This window comes from Phacochoerus africanus, chromosome 7 (assembly GCF_016906955.1).
Source record: "Phacochoerus africanus isolate WHEZ1 chromosome 7, ROS_Pafr_v1, whole genome shotgun sequence".
NCBI lineage: Eukaryota > Metazoa > Chordata > Mammalia > Artiodactyla > Suidae > Phacochoerus > Phacochoerus africanus.
The window spans coordinates 61,208,041-61,222,207 of record NC_062550.1 but is presented as its reverse complement, the minus strand read 5'-3'; the positions used below and the strand labels follow the sequence as shown (position 1 = coordinate 61,222,207).

The following is a 14,167-nucleotide window of genomic DNA, read 5'->3' as shown; positions in this document are numbered from 1 at the left end:
GATTAAATTTGACAAATGAACTGGCTACTTTCTTATCAAAGAGGGCATAGGCCAATTTCAGCTTGGTTTGTACCTTATTTATAATGCAAGATGTTGTGTGTATGTATATGTAAATATTACACATATTTAAAAGAAAGGTCTTGATTAATGGGTCCCTTCCCTCAGTTCTGTGAGATACATGAGTATAAACACAACATATAGAAAAACGTTTCTAGACTTTTGAAAGAAAAGCAGTTACAAACAGCAAATGTTGGGGAGGTAGCATGGTGATAACAGCTCTTTATTTTTGTTCAAGAGCACATAGGTTTCTGTCACTAAAATACAGTTAAAAAAAACCTTGTTTATAGTCTTCATTTGTGGAGAAGCCTGAGGCATGAGAGGAATAACTAATTTATATTTGTGCAGTCTCATGTTCTTCTGTAATTACCAGTTGGGACTTTGGCCAGTGGTTGTATGTTTAAACAGGTCTGGATTTGTAAGTCTATATCTAAGGAAGTTGCTGATGTTGGTGACTGAATTTTGCTTCCTTAATGTTTGCCCTAGATGGCATCCAGGTATCACACTACATCTCGTTAGGAGTTGGATCTTAATAGGAACTGGCTGAGCTTCATTCTCAAGTAAAATATGAGAGAATGAAGGAGATTGCATTTTAAAACCATTTAACTCCATTTTAATTTTCCCTACCCTGTCTAAATGGACATTACTGAAAATGAATCACAGCTATATTACCTACTTGGGTTGATATGTAGCTACCTAAACTGGCAATTTTATGAATTTTCAACGCTTTTTCTTACTTCCAAACCCCTTATCCTTTTTCTTTTGCTTAATCCCTTCTCTCTGCTTCACTTCCCTTTTATTCCTGAAGAACGATATGTGGGACTCTCTAAACTCTTTTCCTTACCACACTTACCATCACTTTTCATGTCTCCATATTTCAGCTTCATTCTGCTCCTTTTTCCTAGATATTTTTACTATCTTTCTTTCCTGGGTAACTTGTCTCTACAGTTGACCCTTGAACAATACAGCTTTGAACAGGGCGGGTCCACTTATATGCAGATTTTTTTCAATAAATATATTGGAAAATTTTTTTGGATAGTTGTGACAATTTGAAAAAACTTGCATCAAAAAAACTCACATAGCCTATAAATATCAAAATAATCAAGAAAAAGTTAGGTATGTCATGAATGCATAAAACCCGTGTAGATACTAGTGTATCCTTATTTAGGCATTAGGTGAGTGTCTATATATAGACATAAGGTGAGTGATGTTTAATATAAAATTAATAATGTGTTAGCTTTCTTTCCATTTTTTAATTTCATTTTATGACTTTGTTTTCAAAGAATTACATTACCATACAGTATATCTCTTTATTATAATTGAAGAAACTGTATATTAGTCTATCTTCATGGGTATATTTTTTTAATTTAATGTTTCCAATACTGTATTATGAATGCCATAAAATTTTATAATGATTTATTCAGTAGTGTAAGGCTATGCTGCTAGGAAGCAACTGTATTGATTATACTAGGCTACAACAAAGCAATCATATTGCTGTTTCTTTGTTGTTGGTGCATGAATTGTTATACCGTAAATAAATGAATGAATTTCTTTTTCACATTTTTGATATCTAGTGTTAGTGGTACATATAACAGCTACAATGTTTTGTATCATATAAGACTGTTGATGTAGGTACTGATGATTCTTCTTGTAAACACAATGTGAATTTACAGTATTGTAAATATATTTTCTCTTCCTTATGATTTTCTTAATAATAATTTATTTCCTCTAGCTTACTTTATGTAAGAATGCAGTTCATAATCCATATAATATACAAAATATGAGTTAATTGACTATGTGATTGGTAAGGCTTCTGGTCAACAGTAGGATATTGCTAACGTTTGGAGGAGTCTATAAAAGTGCCTAAAATACCACCTAAAAATATTAGCTACTATTATGAACAAGTACTTATTTTCTGTATCATGGTCACTGATTCATCAACTTTGCAATCCAAGTCTTTCCCAAAGTCTCTCCTAAAATGACAAACTTTTCATGCTATCACAAGAAAAACTGCCCAAATATGACAGAATGTGAAAATTATGCTTTTTATTGTATTCACATAAAATAGTTACACTGAGTCGTCCAAATGCATTGGTGAATTAAAGCCTCCAACTCTTACAAATTTTTATACATATATCTATGCATTTATAAATACACATATATGTAAAAGATATATTTTTTTCTAAAATAAAGTGCCCAAATTTTGATATAAGGGGCCATAGTAGGGAAAAAAGAATCATAAAGCTTTATTAGTTATAGACTGTACTTTCACAATATAGCAATCTGTTTTATACACATTTATCCAGGTATAGTGAACTTTAATCATTCCTTCTTTTCTGAATCCTCCTAATGAATTAATTTATCCAAAATATTAGAAGTCAAGTTGCCAACTTAACAAATCAGTGGCTAATTCTTCTTACTGTGCCTGGCACAGAGCCTGGACTCCCCAACAGAAGGGTAGTTAAGTTTTACTCTTAACTTACCTGTTCTTTGGAATGTTGTCTTTCTGCTAAGATGATAATCAGAGAAAGAAATGAACTAGACACTTCTGATTCTAAATCCTCTATTAGCATTCAATAAAATCAGCATTTGGTGCAAAGATTCCTCTTGTCTTTACATCAGCCTGGGCTTGGTGAGAAACGGCCCAGCAAGGTTTGAATTGAAGGGTCCTGCTGCCTTTGCTATATATAAATCTTTCTGGAGCCATAGAGAATGAGGGTGCAATGATCAATAGACCATAGAAAGAACCACCCCAAATTGAAATGAAACTCTCTAGGACAATGGAAAACTTTGAGGATGTGTTTGAATTTAAGAGCAAAACAAGGGTTAAAGAAAAACTAGATGATTTAAGATAGTTAGGAAATCCTCACTTCAAATAGGAACTAAGGCTCCATTCCCCAGTCCAACATCTCAGCTACTCTTCCTGTGTTTTTACTGCATCCTCTATTATTTTGGACTTTTGCAATGATCATTTGTAGACTATGACAAAGAAGGGAATTTAAAAATGCCTCTGAAAAGACTTCAACCTATTGAAGCAAAGTGGAGATGGCTACGAAGAGCTTAATATGAACCCAGCCATTTCAGAATCTGATTACATGTTCAAACTACAGTAGAGCATATTTTATTCAAGCAGGCATAAGAAAGATTGTCAGCACTGAAACTGCATTGAAACGCTCTCTAACTTCCCAACATACGGGAGGCTGGGGCCAGACATTTCTGAGAGTCGCAACAAGGAATGGAATATTTTCTTATTTGGGGGGTGAAAAAGGGCAAAAGGGCAAGAAAGTGTTTCCAATTACCAGACCCACCTGAACAGGACCTTCACAAGGACAGAGCTGCCTAACTGCTGATTTTAGTGAGCATCTTGTTAATGGCTTGCTTGACATGTGTGGTGGAGCTGCGTCGCCTTGTCTTGCCCTGGACCATCTTCCGGCGTCGTACCTCTCGACACAGCTCGTAGAATATCTCCGTGATGTTCCCTTCTCCGGTGCAGGCAGAACATTCATAAAAAGCACATGCCAATTCTGTGGCCAGCTTCTCCCCTTCTTCTGTACTAACCTGTCTGGAGTGGTCCAAGTCAGCCTTGTTTCCAACCAAGATGAGAGTCACATTCTTGGGCTTTTTGATCTCATCTAGGATGTTCTTAAGTGGCAGCACTTCTTCAAAACTTCCTCGGTCAGTAATGTCATAGACCAGCACAAAGCCTTCCCCCCATCGCATGTGTCCTTCCCTCTGAATGGTGTCTTCCTGTTGGCACGGAAAAAATAGCAGTTGAGAGACCTGGAAGTAATTGCAATGTATAGATGCTGCAAATGTTAACGATGACCCCTTAATGACTATTCTTTATGTTCAGTGTCATTAACATTTCTTGGTGGTTTCCCTGTACAGGCTTACCTTCTCAACCAGTTTTGAATAGAAGCATTGCTTAGGAGACTAGACATTTTCTAACTGCATAGAACCTTTCTGCTTCTCATTTTTTCTTGCCACATCATTAAATCTGTAATTCCAAGAATTTAAAGAAATTATCCTCTTAGTTGAGCACATTGCCTCTGTGGTTTTTCATTACAATTGAATTGGCAAATAGGCAATAGACAAGTTGACCTTACCCATTCTCTAGACATCAGAATTAGAGGCATGGCTTAATGAAATGATTTTGATTTTGTTTTGTTGTTGTTGTTGTTTTAATATTCTCTCTTCAGATTATAGAAGATTATAGACAATTAGCCACTAGGGCAGAAAAACAGTGAAAATTGCGTAGAGAATTAAACTCAAAGCCAGGGGGGTTTGGCTTTTTTTTTATCTCAACACCCCCCCAAATATTATGTAGTCTTATTGATACTCATTTGAAGTGATTCTCAAAAGGGTGATCACTCCTTCCTAAGATAGCATGTGTGATTTGAAAATGACTTCTGTAGGCATCTGTTTCCCTGCTGTCTCTTTCTGTAGAATCAGTGCTGGGTGATAGGTGAGAGCATATGTAGGAAGGGGGTAGTGATGAGAAGGAAAATATATAATTAGCTGTCAGAATATTCCTTTGATTACTTTAAATTCAAATCTTCGTGGGATCCCAAGTAGCTGAAATGTACCATGAAATCCTTCAGCTTCGTAACTCAATACTTGTGGTCATTCCTATTCTTGGGCATCAAATATATCTATGAACCTACTTATAATTTCACAACTGACTGGCTGCAAAGCAAATTTACATTAGTTTCCTTTTTAAACAAGTTACTGTTATTCAATGATGTGGCTCAAATTTTCAATTGGATTTGGTGAGGCTTGAAAAGAATATTAGAGAAGGTATTCCTAAAATAAAGTACTGGAAAAAGATTTTGAAGTCATATAAGTTTAGAATGTAATATATAGTAAATTTCTTAAAGAAATTCATATAGTCAGTTTATACATAAGCATATTAAAGAATCTGAGAACTTCTGCAGTAAAGATAACTGTTTATCAGAGCATTCCAAAACATTTATCCATGAAAACATATTAATATCTTGCATCTCCCCAAAATATAGGTAGGCAATTCTATTCTAGATGATATCACGTGAGTTTTATGGTATTTTCAAAACCCCCTTGGAGTACTGTGTAATTTATGTAAGGATGCATACACAGGCGATTACAAATATGTTAATATATAAAGTAATTAGTTAATTAAATAAAAAGTCAGTTAATTGTAGGAAAGTGTTTTAATTTTGTTCAGATTGTGCAGGTCCCTCTTTTATTTGATCCAGAAAATGTCTGAGCAGAATTCTTTATTCACCTGACCAGCAGTATCTAGTATCTCCATGGTGACAACTTCATCATCAATGGTTGCTTGGTGTCGATAGGTTGATTCTGGGGGAATGAGCAAAAGAAGAAGGTAAAAATGTAAATACATGCATGATTTAATTCGATCCTTAAAATTACAAATTAGGCTGTCTGTTTTTAGAGCATAAGGGAACGTGCATCCTAGGAAAGAGAGGGTGGATGTGGAAGAATGTGCCATCTGTATACTCTTAGGGCTTCTGGAAGTAACAGGTTCCAACATGCAGACACACATGTTCAAGATACATTATAAGAGAGTCTTTTTGCCTCTTATTTTATTCTCCTATGACGCCAGCATCTTGATGCTCTCTTCCTCCTAAAATGAAGCCTCCATATCTGAAAATGAAAAAATGATTCCCACAAGTGCATTTTACCTTGATACTCCTAAAAATATAGTTTCTGGAATACGTTATTTTCTGTTCTTGACAAGATGGCAGATAGACAGGAGGTGCTCATTTCTGTCTAGACCTCAAGCCTAGAAAAGTAATAAACATTAAAGAGAAGCAGATGGCTATCCATTTAAAAAATGACTAAAGTTATGAGGAACTCTCGGGGCAGTAGAAGGAGGTTGGACCCCAGGGTCTGGGGGTTGTGAGGAATAGTTACCCAAAGTAGAGGAGGGCTGGGCAGCATGGAAGGGAGATGGAACAAAGTAGAGTTCTCTTGTTCACGCTATCTCTTCAAGGTGGGAAAATGACAGCAACTCAGTACCAGCTAGAGGCTGATAGGTTAATATCAGAGTAACCCCCAACTCTGCTAAGGTGAGGAGAAGTTAGTAGAGGCAAGAGCACTAGGTGACTCTGAGTGTGCCCTTGACATGAAATGGAAACCAGAGGTTAACACCTGGTGCTGCTTTATATGGAAACTGGAACTATTGACATAAAGCACTCAATAAATGATTGACTGAGTTGACAAAGTTCAGGTTGAAGAACTCTCCCAGAAAGTACTAGTAAATGATAAAAAAGAAGGAAAATGTGAAAGCAAAATATAAGAGATACAGATAACAAATAGACATACTTTATAAAATGAGCCTCAATGAGAGAATAAAATACAAAGAAGCATAGTTGAGGTTATAGTGAGTGAGTATTACTGAGGGTGAGAGGCATTGAACAACTTCAGATCAAAAGTACTAACAGGACATACAAGGAAAAAGTCCCATATCTCAACCTATTACAACCAACTGTAAGGATATCAATGACAAAGAGGAAAATTTTAAGGGATCTAGAAGAAAAAAAAACATATAACCTACAAAAGTGTGTGACTACTGATGGACTTCTCATAGGCAAAACTGAATTCGAGATCCTAATGGAGTCAAAGCAGCAAAACTACACCAAGAGCAATCCAGAATTACAATTCTAGAAAATATCAATATATGAGGGTGGAGGTGAGGGAAGAGACCAAAGGCAGTTTTGAGTGGGCTGGTATACTTGTCTTATCCCAAATAATGACATAATAAAAAGAAAGACTAGAAAAAGATGAGTCTCCAACTCAACAAATTAGAAGAGGAAAACAGAATAAATCCAAGAAGATATGAGGAAAGAAGTAAAAGAGAAAACACCAGAAAATAATTAGATAAAGTTAACAAAACCAAAAAGTATGGTGCTTGAAAAGTTTTTTAAAAAGAGGTGAGTGGGGGAGAGGTAAAAATCTGGCAATACTGACTAGTAAATTAAGAAAAAATGTGCCATCAAATAAAATTTAGCATAAAAAGAGGAAATAATTACACAGTCTGATCAAGTAAAAATAGAATAACATTATGAATTGTATGCCAAACACATTTCAAACCCTCCTAAATTCTGTAAGAAAAAAATGCACATGGAAACAATCCAAATATCCATACAGATGATTAGATTAGGAAGATGTAGTATAAATACACAATGGAATACTACTTAGCCATAAAAAACCCACAAAATAATGCCATTTGCAGCAACACGGATGAAACTAGAGACTCTCATACTGAGTGAAGTAAGTCAGAAAGAGAAAGATAAGTATCATATGATATCACTTATATCTGGAATCTAATATATGGCACACATGAACCTTTCCACAGAAAAGAAAATCATGGACTTGGAGAATAGACTTGTGGTTGCCAAGGGGGAGGGGGAGGGAGTGGATGGGATGCTTGGAGTTAATAGATGCAGACTATTGCCTTTGGAATGGATTAGCAATGAGATCCTGCTGTGTAGCACTGAGAACTATGTCTGATCACTTATGATGGAGCGTGATAATGTGAGAAAAAAGAATGTATACTTGTATGTGTAACTGGGTCATCATGCTATACAGTAGAAAATTGATGGAGCAGTGTAAACTAGCTATAATAGAAAAAAAATCATTATATAAAGCCCCCCCAAAAAAGAAAAGAAAAAAATGCACATATTGGTGCAGAGAGAAATAGCACTTAAAGAGATCAATAGCCAGGAAAGAAATAAAAATGAGAGTTGTAGATTTCTCCTTACCATAAAAAACTACACCCAACAGCTTTATAGGAGACTTCTAGTAAATATTAAGAAAGCTGTTCTAGGGATTAAAAAAAAAAAGCATAGCTACCCATTACATGAATTCCAACAAGAAGTGTTACAAAATTAAAAAGAAAAGAAAAAAAATGTAGATTCATTTCATTCTTGAATAGAGATTCAAAAATTCTAAATAAGATATTACCCAATTGCATCCAACAGTGTAATAAGAAAAGTACTTCATGATCTAAAGGAGTTAATTTTAGGAACACAGAGTGTTTATAACTATCAATGCAATCAATGCACTAAAAGTCTAAAGAAAACAAATCACATGATTACCTCTATAGCATGATAAAATGTATATAAATTTAAAATATATACATATGTGGAAAAATACTTTTTTCAAAAGATATGTAATAGCTAGCACATACTGCTTACCATTCGAACACAAGTTATTTTAAATGCTTTACTTATGTTAATTCATTTCATCCTTACAAGCATATCATGCAGTATGTGTTACCATCAGCTCCACTTTGCATAAAGACGCTGAGGTACAAAAAGATTAAAGAAGTTGCTGAAAATCCCACAGGTAAATGGTACAGTTGAGAGTAGAACCCAGAAGACTACCTTTAGGAATTCAGGCTTTGAACCACTTCGCTAAGTATCAACCATAATAGATTATGTACCCATGGGAAATAGGAGGGTGGTGGTGTCAGAATAGGGGATGCAGGAAAAATAATGTGAAATAATATGCAAGCTTCACATACACATGGCATGGTGCCAGGAAAAGAGCTGCATGATGAACTTAAGTATTAACTCAACTAACTCAATTATTTGCACCTAAAGTACCCAACTCACTAACCAGTCAACTAACTACATAAACCTAGAAATTTTGTTCCCATCAGGGTAGCCAGGGAGCCAGTGCTTTAATTTTTTCCTCCCTATCTATCTCAGGTTTCCTACCTTCAGATCATCAACTATTTTATGGTCCTTTTCTAACAACAGTTTTGTGTTACTTTGCTGTAAATCAAATATCCTACCTAGAAACCACAGGGAGGAAGCTTAATTAAGTACCACAACTGGCTTTCTACTTGTCATCAGCACTGTGTAAGGATCATTGACACAAGTGGCACATTGTGGGTGGATTTTCCAAAAAATAAAATTTGAAAGTCAGAGAAATTGGCACAGCATTGTAAATCAACTACACCTTGATAAAAAAATTTTAAAAATCAGGTTGTGTTTGTTGGGTTTGTTTTTTCAGACACCACATCTAAGTGATAAAATACAGTGTTTGTCTTTGTCTATCTGACTTACTTCACTCAGCATAATACCCACCAGGTCCATCAATGTTATGGCAAATAGCTAGATTTAATTCTTTTTTATGGCTAAGTTATATTCCATTGTTTGTATATGTGTGTGTGTGTGTGTGTGTGTGTATATATATATATATTATATATGGTTACACACACACACATATATGTATATATCTCACATCTTCTTATCCGTTCATCTGTCGATGGACATTTAGGTTGCTTCTACATTTTGGCTATTGTCAGTAAGTGTATAGCACAGGGAGTATAGCCAATATTTTACAAGGGCTCTCTATGGTGTGTAATTTATAAAATACCAGATCATTATGTTGTATACCTGAAACTAATGCAATATTTTAAATCACTATTTTTCACTTTGGGAAAAGAAAATGAGATTATGTTCCACATAATAAGTGTATTTTACATTATTGTCATTCTCTGGTACTATGTAACCCTTACACAGTATGGGCAACAATTCTCAATTCTAGTCCATTCCATCTCCTTTCTCTTTTATGTTAGATGGGTGATTATTGCTTTGTATAACTGAATGTGTTAAAATATCATTTATAGCCACTACTCATGTATAAGCGCTCTCTCAATTATCTCCTTTTCATCTTCGATGCTCCAGGCCTGAACAGGAAAGGCCCAGAGGGCAGCACCCATGCCAGGATCCACACCCTTTTTGTTTCTCCCTCTACTGTTCTGCAGTGACCTTTGTTCTGCTTTCCCTTTTAAAAGGACTGGCTTTAGCCCTGGAGCCTGGAAAACAGAATTCTGGGCTCTGGTCCATCTCTTTGCACCAAAAGTTGTCTGACAGACGGGGACATTTTTCTCAGTTGCTTCCATGATAAATAGGCTATGTATTTCAACCACAGAAGGCCACAGCAGGGGAGAAATAAAATATAATGAAAATGGTATGAAGTTGTGTGATTCTTTGGCTGTTTGTTAACTGAAACGAATGATGAAAGGCAGGAAATGAGGGAATGTCAGCCACAGACAGAGCGGAGGGTGGTAGCAGGGATTTCATCTGAGCTGAATACTGGTTTTATGCCATTTGGAGCATTTATTTTCTTTAAGCCTCTTCTCTCATTAGGAACCCATGTCTATGTGTAAAACAGTGGAAGTATTGCTTACAGAAGCAAAACCCTATACATCCATGTGTTAGGTTTCCCGAATATAATTCTAAAAAATGTACTAAGTTCTTTTGGAATGAAATTCTACTAGCCATTCTAAAACTTGAGATAAAATGTGTATGTGTTTGGAGGGTAAAAACACTTCTTTTTGTTCAAACCAACAGAAAATAATGATTTTTAAGTCTTCCTTTTTTTTTTTTTTTTTTAAGGTTGGGGGATGATTATTTAAGAGCTACTTCAGAATGAAACAAATATTGTATACTGTAAGATCAATATTAATTTCGAGGAGTTCCCGTCGTGGCGCAGTGGTTAACGAATCCGACTAGGAACCATGAGGTTGCGGGTTCGATCCCTGCCCTTGCTCAGTGGGTTAACCATCCGGCGTTGCCGTGAGCTGTGGTGTAGGTCGCAGATGCGGCTTGGATCCCGTGTTGCTGTGGCTCTGGCATAGGCCGGTGGCTACAGCTCCCGGTTCCTAGCCTGGGAACCTCCATATGCCGCGGGAGTGGCCCAAGAAAAGGCAAAAAGACAAAAAAAAATTAATTTCGAGATGGAATTAGGCACATTAAATGTACGTATATTAAATGTATATCTGAAGTTCACCGCATATTAGATACATGATTTAAAACCTGCATTTAGTACCATTTATGAATAGAAGTATATTTTGTGTACTAAGAGAAATTGATGCTCAAAGGGTTCTTTTGTATGACTAATCCCTTTACTAATTTAGCTCTTTTGCAAATTTCAACATATTAATATGGAGAACTAGCCAGTACAGTAACAATAAGAGTCAGTAATGTTGATTTATGCTGGAGTGGGAACTGTCCTGACTTGAGTTCTATTGCTAGTCTAACCATGAACTAGCCATATAATCTTGGATAAATTTACTTCATTGGACTTGTTGCCTTGTTTGCCAAATGACAATCTCAAAGTTCCTTGCTGTGCCAATATCAAATAGTTCTGTGAGCTGGCAAAGCACCTCTGCTTTAATATCTAATTGAGAGAAGGTGTTCTGGGTGTTTCTCTCTCTTAGTAGGAGCCTTTCCAAGCAGAGGGAACTGTAAAATAGGCAGGAAGAACCAATCACAAAATCAAAGTGCCAGTGGGTCCAAGTGTCTCCGATTCCTACCCTCACTATAGTCTGAGCCTTTACTAATCAAACAGAGACACCATAATACATTCAAACACAGAATAGGGTGCCTCTTATGTAGTAGCAGTGGTGACATATGCTGGAACGAGGTCTCTCACTTCCTTTACAAATGCTCCCAACACACACAAAACTGTACATGATCTAAGCCTCTGTCTGTATTCTCTGCCAGGATCAGCATTTTCTGAGGGTAATATGAATGATTCTTGAAGGCAGAGACTCAGTTCCTTCTTTTGGAATCTAATTAAAACACCGAAGTTGTCATTCTGCAACCAGAACCTTGCTGCCACCGCCATCCATCAGGAGAATTTCCTGGTTAGATGGTCCAGGTCCCAAATCTTATAGGCATCAGTGAAAGTTTTCAAGTACAATTCATAGATCAGCTCTTCCCTCTAACAAAGATTTCACTGGTCCATGGGAAAATGAAAAAAATGTAAGGAAAACTGAAATTGTCCAATGTTTAAGGTTGAATTTTTCTTAGACCATATTCTTCAAAACACTTGAATATTAAAAATATTTCCTTCTTTTAGGAAATGTAACTGCGAGTAGAATGTGAGTTTAATTCTCCTGCACCCTCTGACACTTGTATCCCTAATTGGAATTCCTATGATAATTCCTTCCCTTAAAAAAAAAAATTCTAAACGCTTGGGACTCACTAGCTATTAGAGTAGAAAGCATGTTCTTTATAAAATTATTTCAGAGCAATACATATGCCAATGTTAACATTTTGAATGATGTTCATTGCCTTCAGCTTCTCATGGAGCAATAATTCTGTTACAGGTTGAAAAACAGCCCCATGCTTTTAAGGAAGGCTCTGAATTCAGAATTCAAAAATGTTTTTTGCAAATATGCCACTTTGCTTTCTAAGTTAGCTTTCCCTTGGGGTGTTGGGTTTTTTTGTTTGTTTGGGGTTTTTAAAGCTTTATTGAAGTATAGTTGATTTACAATATTGTAATGATTTCTGCTCTATGACAAAGTGATTCAGTAATATATACACACAGTATATTCTCTTTCAGATTCTTTCCCCACATAGACTATCACAGAATATTGGGTAGAGTTCTCTGTGCTCTAGAATAGGAGGCGTGGTGGTTTTGAAACTCAACAATAGCATGAGGTTTTATGCCCAGGAAATGCTTGGTTCATCTTGAATCAAATGGATTGGGAGCTCCTGCAGGCCAGAACATTAGTGACTTCTGGTACTCCTGTGCACACACACCTACACACATACATCAGGTTTCCAGGGTGACTGAATGAAAGCATCACTTGGGAGTGAGTCATCTGTCTGATACTCCTGCATCTGAGGAGAGCTCTCGTTGCCTAGCAGCTGTAGTCCTTTTGGAGCAGCACAGTACAAGGTCACTGAATAAAGTTTCATTGTTCTTTGTGAAGGAAGCCTGAATTACAAATAAGTGATGCAGGAGATTTCTATTAATAGCAGTCATTTTTCTGAGGGAATAAAACCAAAGGGAAAATGGCTCACCTAAGACTAATTAAAATGTAACATTTAGTTATCGGAACATATCCAGAGAGGGTTCAAAAACTTTGAGATGATTTTTTATAAGCTTCATCTTTCGTTGAGATATACTGGTACAGCTACATAAAATTAGTATTTTTCTATTAAACTCCCATAAATCATTAAGATTCTCAGGGACTATAATCTTTATAAGGCTTACACAAGGAATAAAAATATAAGAGGAGGGTAAGCATGTGGTTAGGTGGGCAAACAATAGATAATGAATGATTTTTTTTTATTAACCAAGTGCCTTTTTTTTTTTTGTCTTTTTAGGGCTGTACTTGTGGCATATGGACATTCCCAGGCTAAGGGTCAAATCCGAGCTGCAGCTGCTAGCCTATGTCACAGCAATACAACATCCAAGCCATGTTTTTGACTTACACCACAGCTCACAGCAACACCGGATGTTTAACCCACTAAGTGGGGCGAGGGATCGAACCCATATCCTTATGGATACTAGTTGGGTTCATTATGGCTGAGCCACAACGGGAACTATTTTTTATTTTTTGACTGTACCCATCATATGCGGAAGTTCCCAGACCAGGAAAGGAACCTGTGCCACTGCAGTGACAACCTTAATCACTAGACCACCAGAGAACTCCCCCAAGTGCATTTTTAGATCCAAACACATCGTTTTAAGATTAGATTGTGGCTATGTTAAAAACATGTCAGAATTACTGATGTTGAAAAACTTTTTATTTAAAAGCAAAAACAGAGAACTAAAGATAAATAAATGAAGAGACTTGCTATTCCTTAGATTAAAAGATTGAATATCATAAAGATGTGAATCTTCTCAAAGTAATTTATAGTTTTAATGTAATTCCAATGGAAATTATGTCATGTTATAATAGAGTTTTAAAAATTGAGCTGGAAAAATAAAACTAGAGACAGTAGCCAACACAATTGTGTAAAAAAGGAAAGCAGGAAGGCTTTCCCTATTGGGAATCAACATGTTCTAAAAAACATAAAATTGTCAAAAGTGCGTGGTACTGGTGTTGGATGTGGAAAGCAAATCTAGAACCACATCCTTGTCTAAATGATCCCATGTATTAAAAAGAGGCAGCATAGGAAGTAGTGGGTAGAGGTGGGGATTATTTAGTAAATAACAGGAGGATAGCTGGTTAACCACTTGGAAAAAATGTTGGGTGTTCACCTTGTAGTTCTCACTAAAATAAGTTCCATAGATTAAAAAGTTAAAAATTAAATAAAACATAAGATCACTTTCTAGCCCCTTCCCTGTACAGTTTCCC

The 14,167-nt window shown here is 36.1% G+C and overlaps 1 protein-coding gene across 2 annotated transcripts in view; it reads right to left on the bottom strand.

Annotated features, from left to right (window-relative positions):
- Positions 1-2,086: 2,086 nt before the first annotated feature.
- The window catches only part of RERG (RAS like estrogen regulated growth inhibitor), a 114,534-nt gene continuing 102,453 nt past the window's right edge, over positions 2,087-14,167 (bottom strand). For both annotated transcript variants that reach the window (XM_047787483.1, XM_047787482.1), the window contains exons 4-5: positions 5,318-5,391; positions 2,087-3,804 (exon numbers count right to left, since the gene is read on the bottom strand). In XM_047787483.1, coding sequence (XP_047643439.1) covers positions 3,397-3,804; positions 5,318-5,391 — 482 coding nt within the window. In that variant the 3' untranslated portion in view covers positions 2,087-3,396. The remainder of the gene's footprint in view (positions 3,805-5,317; positions 5,392-14,167) is intronic.